Raw genomic sequence first — 9551 nt, 5'->3', positions numbered from 1 at the left:
GTACAGCAGGCAAGGTTCTGTGCAACCATCTAGTGGCCTTGTTGTTCCAGAGTGCCCATTACAGCATGTTGCAGGTGAGGGCTGTGGTCTGGGATGTTAACATGGGCAGGTTGATTGGAGTGACACTGGTTCTAGAGGTCTACCTTTGATTGTTAACAAGCACATCCCGGTTTGCTTTTCTATCTCTTGTTCTGCAGGTGAGAGCTGTACCACCACCTGTGGCCTGCACAAGCTCTCTGCAAACATGGCATCGACCAAGGACAAAGGTAACATTGTAGCCGCGCGGAGCTGCACCGCATTGAATAGAATTCCAGTCTATTTTTCAGCCGTGGCGTGAGCTGCCCCAAGTGCCACCCTTAACTCCACGAGCAGTGTATCCCAAACGTTACGCCTGGGACACACTGTTCGCGGAGCGAAGCGTGGCACACGGGGCAGCTGAAAAATAGACTGGAAGTCTATTCAAAGCGGTGCAGCGCAGCTGTACGTCTGGCTACATTGGTTAACATGGGAGTGAATTGGAAGCGGTGCCACTCTGTGTGGCTACCGCGAGCATAGTGTTTACACCATTACAAGCAAGATACTATTACAATCATGGCTACTTGTTAATATCATTCCCAGGGGATCCATGCAGAGCCGGTTCAGGACTTGGTTGTTAGGAGACCAAAGCCATCTGCCAGGAGTGTATGCAAATCAACACTCTATCAAGCATACACAGGTAATGTTACTGTAACTAATATCATACTGTTGGCTGCCGTATAATACATAATTGTATCTTGCCACTTTTATACACATAATTATGTAGCAAATATAACACACAGTAGTGTAACAGCAGTGAGCAATTCTCCAGAAAGACAAGAGATGTGTGGATAATTTAACACTTACTGTTTTTAATTTTACATTTCAGGATCCCTCCCAGACCCGCAAGTCTTGTCTCTTGGGGAAGGACTGAAAAACCTCAGGCCGCAACCACTAATATCCTCAGTGCTGCATGGCTTGTCTCAACTCTCCATGGTCGACTCCAGGTTCGGACCTGTGCCGCGAGGTTCACCCGTCCTACCAGTGTCCTCCTGTGGTCAAACGCGGAAATTATGTCCAACACCCAGGTGCACCAACATTCCCTAAACTGCCTTTAGAGGGGTCAACATTTCCCACTACTTTTCCAAACGTTGACCCAAACTCCCAACAGTTTCTCCATTTGGACAGCTTAACTGTGACACACGAGATGGCAGCTGAGAGAGAGGAGCAGACACGTGAGCAGTCTGAGTGCCCATTATGGCAAGCTTTACGCAAGCCTAGAGTGACAGCTAGTAGGTTCTATGAGGTTAGCCATGTGAAAGGGCCGTCTTCTGGTCAGACCCTGGCAGGGCGGATACTTAAGGGAGTACACCAGACTCCCGCCATGAAAAGGGGCCTTGAACGCGAGCCACAGGTGCTGGAACAATATTCAAAACATTTCAATGTAAATGTCTCACGCTGTGGATTTGTTATCCATCCCGATGCTCCTCACATCGGGGCTAGCCCCGATGCGAGGGTATATGACCCTAGTGCCATTCCGTGTTTTGGGCTTGCTGAAGTTAAGTGCCCAGACATCTCCAGCATTTCTGAGGCAGGACATGTAAAAATTGTGAATGGTCAGGCAAAACTGAAGCAGAATCATAAATACCACTGGCAGGTTCAAGGCCAACTGGCAGTAACTGGATTGAGTTGGTGCGATTTTATAACAGATACTGAGGGAGACTTAACAGTCGAAAGGGTCTGGAGGGATGATGAAATGATAAAAGAGATGAAAAAGAAGGTGGACCTGTACTTCTTTGGTACATATATGAATGTGTATCTTCAGCAGAAAGTGAAATGAACTGAATGAATAAAGGAAATGAATGAATAAAAGATTTTATTAATTCCCTTTTTCTGAGTACATTATTTACATATTTACATTATTTGAATACTTTCAGGATGGACTGACCTTTACAATTGATTATAGATGAATGACTTCTCATTCATTATATACATCTCATTCAATATATACAATGTATTCAGTATACAGTTGAATGCATGTGATCGGGGGAAACACTATTCAACAGGGATGTAGCCTTTTAAATCAAGTGGTCCCTGGAAGTTGGTCATCACACAGCAGACGGTCCACAGCTGGTTGACTGTCCCAGACAAGGTTAGAGGGAGAGTGTGTTCCCAGATGCGATATTCCTTGACTCTGCGTATTGCTCTTTCCACGAGGATTCGAAGTCGGGCGATTGCTTGTGTTTTTAGAGCATCCTCTTTGGTGAACTGCGCTGTGGTTAGAGATGAAATAAGTTCATTTCTATTATTTCAGTGAGTGCCTCAGTACTTTTTTAAACATTTGTCTGCACACCTTAATGATTATCATTTTGGTCACAGTTTTAATTTGAAATGTTCATTCCTTTCATGCATACCTGTCATCTTGAAGGGTGGTATAATCAGCATTGCCCCACGGTCAGCTAGCAGCTTCTCGATGGTGAAACCCTTGTCTGCCATGCAGCCATCTCCTGGCTCCAGTAAGTCCAGCAGTCCACTTTGTTCAGTCAGCTCTCGGTCAGAGATGGAGCCGGTGAAGAGACTTGACACAAGTCACAGCACTACATGGGGCAATCCCAATTAATCCCTTCAAGGTTGTCGTGTTTTTGTACGATGAGAAAACCTCAGACTGGAGAGTGAGGGATGATGGATTCTGGCATCGCACCTCGGTGCAGTCGATGATTACCCGAACATCTGGACTGTACTGCACAAATTTGCTTGGCATGGTGTTCTTGACTTGCTGTTTACTCATCCAGATGGGAAGGGAGCCAAGGAGCAGGTAAAGGTAGTTGGCCCACGTTATAACAACACGGGAGACAGTGGACACACTGACCTGAAACATGTCAGCCAGCACCTTCTCTTGCAAGCCTGCAGCAACTCTGCAGCAGAAAAGAAAAAACTCATCAACCAGTTGCAGCCTACGCGTTGGACTGGGAGAAATGGGTTCAAATGTTTGTCCCTTTTTCTGAGCTTTCGACCAATAAACCACCATGGAGGCAGATGGTTGAATTGCCTCCCAGAAGTGACAAAAAACATATCTTGACGTGAATCTTGTGTAAAAAAGGATGTCCTTGTCTGAGACACAAAATCGGTGAAAATGCACTTCACCCACTTTCAGCTGTGACAGCTCTGTTGTCAGCTCCTTGATTTTGTCTTCCAGTTGCTGTATGTGTGCAGCAGCAGCATCCAGTGCACCTGTATGAGAGGAGAGAAAAAATTAAAACATCTGACCCAGATTTTGTCTGTGACTTGCATATTGGAAGTTTTTTGGACCTCTAAAGCTACACGAAATAGCTTTTTATAGCTCAATATTCACCTTTACGTTTAATCAAGTAAGATATAAAATGCAATGTTTGTACTTGTGATGAAGCTGGTAGGTCATCATGAGGAGGTAGTCCAACATTTCAGAACACCGGCAAACACTGACATACCTGGTTTAAGAGCAGAACCGTAATCATGTTCTGTCATCACCACCGAAGCTGCGACCTCCTCCATCGCCTCTTCCTCACATGGTAGGGGCTGCTCCAGAGGAAGGGCTGGACAAACGTCATGGCCTAAGCGAGTTGATGCTCTTTTATAAGCAGACTCCCTTCTTGGCAGTCCCCAGTTGTTCCACTGGAAACGGGAGGGCACAGAACCGATTTGCAGACGCTTGATGCGACCTCGGTTGGTAAAGTTAGCCACGTCAGCTAACGCTAGCCTGCTAGCACTACCTGTAGCGTTAGTGTAGTCTGATTCACTAAAGTGCCGGCTACAAACAAACGTGCTACCTTGTTTTATTTTAAAGTTTGGCCCCTCATCCCGGCGAACCGCTTTAATCCACTTCTTCCTTAGACTCAATTCAGTCGGGAATCCATGGAAACTTAAGTAGGGTTGGCGTTGTTTGTTCGATTTACAAAGTGGAACAGAGCAGTGACATCTAGCCTTCGTTTCAGCCATTGTTGAACTGCGCCGGAAGTGGACATGCACAAAGTTGACAAATCCCGCCCATGAAACCCGGAAGCGTGATAATCCCCTATTCAGCAGGAGAAATGTTTGTCCATGCTGGAGGTATGTATCGTGAACCAGAACCATATACAAATATTCATTCTTTTCTATGGCTCTGTCGTGAACAAAGCAGTGTCCAATACATTTGATATTTTTAATGTAACAAAATGTATTTTTGGTTCGTAACTTGAATAGAGACCAGGGGCCTCATGTATAAAGGATTGCGCAGCTTTCATACCAGAAGATGGCGTACGGCCAAAACTCGAAAAGTACCTACGCACAGAAATATTCACATGTATAAAACCGGTCGTACGCCAGGTCCTGCGCACCTTTCCTTTATAAATCACAATCAACGTGAGATTGACCGCACGTGAACGAGCCACTGACCCCGCCTTGCCTCCTCCCATAAATGAATATGCAGATGACTATAAATGCGCTCCTGAGGTCATTTCTTTGTCTGAATTACCGTATTTCTTCGAATAAACGCCGTCCTCGAATAAACGCTGCACCAAAAATGAACGTTACGGTGACTGAGATCGAGGTTCTGACAACAGAGGTGGAGGCGAGAAATTGTGTCCTGTTTGTCGGCCTGTCATGGACTGTCAGGTATTACCGACAAAAAAAGTCGGCGGAGTGGAAAACTGTCACTATTTGCGTCCTTTCTTGTTTTTAACCTGTAGCACTTTGAGATTTAGCTAAATGTAAAGTGCATTACAAATAAAATCATTATTATTATTATTATAGGGCCATAAATGATGTGGGTTCAGAGAACCGGACCATGGCAGAAATTAAGAAGAAATGGTCCGATGTAAAACTTTAAATGAAGAAACGAGTGGTGGCGCATCGTAACAGCATGGCAGCTATAGTATTAGCGTGACATGCATTTCCTGAGTGATTTTGTCGTTCGTTTGACACCCTCAAGTTTAACATGTTATATAATATTACATATTAAGTGGTGGCGGATTAAACAGAAGGCTATATAGCATTTCCCGTTTTGGCATTTTGATGTGAACATCCACATTAATGATCAAACTTTTATTTCTATGTTTTTTGAATAGTCAACGTCATAAACGTAGTAGTGGAAACTTTATTTTGTAATGTTTGGTGAGTTTCGGCACTTTTCAGTTAGAATTCGCCATGTTACAGAGCCAGACAAGACTTTGCGGACAGTCCGCACATTCTCACGTCTGCTCAAAAGTTTCCGTGACGGCCCGCACATTCTCACGTCAAGTAAATCTTTATACATCACAAAGTTTTTACATAAACGTTGCGTACGCACAAAAAGCTTGTGTACGCTGGTTTTCACGCACACTTTGTGATGTATAAAGATTTACTTTAGAATTGTTCGCAGGTGTGTTCTTAGAATGATGAATTCCAATATGTCGTAAATTGAAAGCTCGTTCCCCGTTGCTCCTATTTAGCATAGGTAAACGCCCCGTTAATTCCCATTAAAGGGCATGCGATAGCAGGGCCGTGTGCACACACACAAATTTCAAAAAGACGTGGTAAAAACGGTGGAGGCCTCGACAAAAGACAGAAGAACTTTAGTAATTCTGAAGTGGAAGTACAGCTGCAAGAAGTTAGCGACAAACGACACATCATATTTAGTAGCGTCAGCGGTGGATACAAAGCAGTAAATAAAACCGATGCATGGAATGCAATTACTCAAGTGAACACTGTATCTGCAATTACTGCAGTGAACGCTGTATCTGGAGAAGGGCGCAGAACTGATGAAGTGAAAAATAAATGGTAACTTTAATCTGAATTCTTAAGCAAAAAACATAGCCTAGAAATCAGTTGACTGTTACAAATATCCATGAGGACTGCTCTTTGTAGCCTAAAGCGTTCCAACAGGTAGCCTACTCGTCGCTCTCTGCAAATAAATCGGTATGGTCAAGGAAGATGTGTTCCCTCCTCAGGGAACGATCTGCAAAATTTTGCAGCAGCAATAAATACGCAATTGTGTGGTGAAGTTCTAGTGTGCGGAACAGTGGCGCCATCAGTGGGGGGGCCGGGGGGGCCACGGCCCCCCTGACAAAATTGCTGGCCCCCCATCGCGAGTCGCATATTGTCCGTCATCAAGATTTTTTTTCATTAATGGAAAATGGGATTTCAACTTCACTGTAGGACAAATCAACATAAAACGTAGAACGTTTTAAACATATTTTAACCACAATCTACGATTGAAACACTTCGTCATAGAAATCCAAGTATCTCCCCACTCAGATCCTGTCACGTATCTTCACACTCAGAGCCTGTCACCCCTCCCCCCACAAGAGGTTGCACTGGGCCAGGTTAGAGTGCAGCCTAGGTTGGTACATATAGAAGCGGGAGTTTATCGTCGATCGTCGACCAAGTTCAAGGAAAAAGTGAGTACAAATATTGATAAACTGTTTTTGAATTTTAAATGACCTATTTACAGTAGGCAACCTCACATTGGTAAGCTACAGTAGTTATATAAATCGGTATTTTAGGAGGGCTGTCTTACCTTGCTAGCTAGTTCAGACAAGGTTACTTCAGTCTAGAGAGTAGCCTGTACCAACTTAGGCAATTCGGGCCGATCACACCGAGAGTGTATTTTTAAAACATTGCACTTAAAACCCAATTGTTTGTTATGGTACGTCAGTACAGCTCTGTTAAATTCCATATGCGCTTTTTGTCGTTTTTGAGGCAGACGCTTTTCTAAATACACTCTTGAGTGTTAGTGGTTTCGGCCCGTAACTGAAGTTTAACTTGGGACTGTTAGAGTATCTGGATAGCTGGCGTTGTGGGATGGTACTGTATAGCGTTAGCTAAGCTAGCTACGATCAGTAACTGTATGTCAATTTGCAGACAATGAAAAGAAAGTCCACGTCGGATATTGCTTCTTTTATTTTAAAGAAAAGTGGTTCCGGGGAGACGCAGCAGAGCGTTAGCTCCGAACCCGATGTTGTTGTCGAAAGTGAGGATACCATTGGTGTCAGTGAGCAAGCTTCACAGGTAGAGTCAGAGAGGGAGCAGGACAAAACAGAGGCAGAACATGACAGCGACGCCCAGACATTGGCAGCATCAGAGTCAGCAGTTTTGCAGGATAGTGTGGAACAGGTAGCAGAAAAAGAGGTTGACAACCAAGCGAGGCAGGACTCAGCTAAAGCTGTTCTATCCGTTCCTGGACCAACAGGTAAAGCTATGAACGTGACAGAGCCCCTCAACATATGAATTGCTTGGGAGCATAACATTATTACATAAAGCCTTCTGATTCATGTTTATTGGTAGTTGAGTTTGAATAGTCTTAGTATAATTGTTTACTTGTTGATATTACGAATGTAATCGGTAATTACTTTAAAGAGGGAGTAGCAACTCTTATTAATGTTGTTATTTTAAAATTAAAGTGACTGACTTTCCGTCTTGTTTCATCGTAGATATATCCCAGTCAAGAGATGAAGGGCCTAAACAGCCACAACTGAATCTTTTCCCTCGGACCCTCCAGGGAAATAGAAGACGGAGCTTCATGAAAGAGTGGTACAGTAAGCAGAAATGGATAGAATACTCGCAAAGTAAAGACTCTGCGTACTGCTATGCTTGCCGGCACTTTAGTCTCCCTTCCTCAGGTAATTCAGTGTTCACATCTGAAGAGGGGTTCAAAAATTGGAAAAAAGCAACTTACAAAGATGGGGGTTTTGTTGGCCATGCAAAATCTGAATCACATTGTAATGCTATGTTAGCATGGGCAGAATATAACAAGGTGACTGCAGGCGAATGCTCTCTCTCAGCCTCATTAAATGCAGAGTATAATAAATTAGTGAGGGAAAATAGAGAATACATAAAAACTGTTGGAGAAACCTTGCTCCTCACAGCCACGCAAAACATTGGACAGAGAGCACATAATGAAACAGAAGGTCAGAACAAAGGAAACTTTCTTTCTATTATGGAACTGCTAGCAAAGCATGATCAAACAGTCAAAAGAAAAATGACATGTCAAAGAAATGCTACATACCTTGGTCATAATACACAAAACGAAATGATTGATTGCCTAGCTGAAATGGTCCGTTCCTCAATAATTACTGAAGTTAAACAAAGTGAGGTTTTCAGTATTATGGTTGATGAGACCAAAGACATTAGCAAAAAGGAACAGATGTCTTTTTTAGTGCGTTATTATTACAATGGGTCAATATGTGAAAGTTTTCTCACCTTTGAGGCAGCAGAGCGCCTCGATGCTGCAGCACTTTCACAGAAAATTATAGAAATACTACAGAAGTATGGCCTTGACTACAGAAACCATCTAGTAGGGCAAACATATGACGGTGCCTCTGTTATGAGTGGAAAGAACAGAGGTGTGCAAGCACGCATCAAGTCAGATGCCCCCTTAGCTTTTTATGTTCACTGCAATGCACACTGCTTGAATTTAGTATTAGTTGACAGTGTGAACTGCATCCCTGAAGCCTATTGTTTCTTTTCTCTTTTGCAGAAATTGTATGTTTTTGTGTCTGGGTCATATGTGCACCAAAGGTGGTTAGAGGTACAGAGGGAGATGTTTCAGGGGCCCCCGAGAGAGTTGCAAAGGCTGATAATAGAGATACGGTGGGCATGTAGGTACAAAGCTTGCAAGACAGTGAGGGACAGACTGCCAGCTATCATGTGTCTACTAAAAGAAATTTCTGAAGAAAGAAATGGTGACAGAGCTGTAGAGGCAAGAGGTTTATTGGCCCAAATAGATCTGAAGTTTGTTGGACTCCTTGTTACATTAACCAATGTCTTTGGTGAAATAAAACATCTATCAGATGTTTTACAGTCCCCACAACTCAATTTGGGCACAGCTGTTACCCTTATCGACTCTCTTGCTGAAACCTTGAATAGTTATAGAGAGGGCTCTCACTTTAATGATATTTGGGACAGTACTGTCACCCTTACCGAGCAATGCAACATCGGTATTGGACCTCCAGGGCGTCAGGTCACACCAAGCTCTAGGCTTGAAGGTTACTACATTTCCACTCCAATAGCTCAAAGACAGGTCAACACTGATAAGGAATCATTTCGGGCAGATTCTTTTATTCCCATTATTGATGTGCTTCTCTCTGAGGTGAAGAGAAGATTTTAAAAAGAAAATATTGTAATACTGGAAGGGATACAAGCTTTGAATCCCTGCAGTTCCACATTTTGTGGGAAGAATGTGGAGTCAGGTGGCTGAGCGGTGAGGGAATCGGGCTAGTAATCCGAAGGTTGCCAGTTCGATTCCCGGTCATGCCAACTGACGCTGTGTCCTTGGGCAAGACACTTCACCCTACTTCCCTCGGGGGAATGTCCCTGTACTTACTGTAAGTCGCTCTGGATAAGAGTGTCTGCTAAATGACTGTAAATGTAAATGCAGCACTGAGGATCTAGAGTATGAGATTCCTCAGCTAAAACGTACTCTAAATGGGAAGAAATCTAGTGGTTTGAAAACACCAACCAGTTTATTAGAGCTTACTGTATTTCTTGAGCCATATAGGGAGATGTTCAATGAAATGTTTAAACTATGCAAAATAGCACTTCTG

At 43.5% G+C, this 9551-nt stretch overlaps 2 protein-coding genes across 4 annotated transcripts; one reads left to right on the top strand and one right to left on the bottom strand.

Annotated features, from left to right (window-relative positions):
• Nucleotides 1–1930: 1930 nt before the first annotated feature.
• Nucleotides 1931–4006, bottom strand: LOC134013577 (uncharacterized). Its single transcript, XM_062453078.1, has 5 exons — nt 3483–4006; nt 3096–3246; nt 2682–2930; nt 2430–2593; nt 1931–2288 (listed from the first exon to the last, which is right to left on the bottom strand). The coding sequence occupies exons 1-5, from the start codon at nt 3988–3990 to the stop codon at nt 2071–2073; spliced, it is 1290 nt and encodes a 429-aa protein (XP_062309062.1). The 5' UTR covers nt 3991–4006; the 3' UTR covers nt 1931–2070.
• A 2085-nt stretch (nt 4007–6091) lies between these two features.
• LOC134014025 (zinc finger MYM-type protein 1-like) lies at nt 6092–9188 on the top strand. Of its 3 annotated transcripts, none has more exons than XM_062453848.1 (3): nt 6092–6407; nt 7049–7198; nt 7440–9188. In XM_062453848.1, exon 3 carries the CDS (start codon nt 7529–7531, stop codon nt 9113–9115), a length of 1587 nt encoding a protein of 528 aa, XP_062309832.1. In that variant the 5' UTR covers nt 6092–6407; nt 7049–7198; nt 7440–7528; the 3' UTR covers nt 9116–9188. The 3 variants fall into 3 exon arrangements, with proteins under 3 accessions (XP_062309832.1, XP_062309833.1, XP_062309831.1); XM_062453849.1 differs by having other exon boundaries at nt 6919–7198; XM_062453847.1 differs by lacking the exon at nt 6092–6407 and adding an exon at nt 6418–6858 and having other exon boundaries at nt 7030–7198.
• Nucleotides 9189–9551: the final 363 nt, after the last annotated feature.

Source organism: Osmerus eperlanus, chromosome 27 (assembly GCF_963692335.1).
Source record: "Osmerus eperlanus chromosome 27, fOsmEpe2.1, whole genome shotgun sequence".
In the NCBI taxonomy this organism is placed as follows: domain Eukaryota; kingdom Metazoa; phylum Chordata; class Actinopteri; order Osmeriformes; family Osmeridae; genus Osmerus; species Osmerus eperlanus.
Note: the sequence above shows the minus strand (reverse complement) of the source record. Positions and strands in the feature narration are given on the sequence as shown.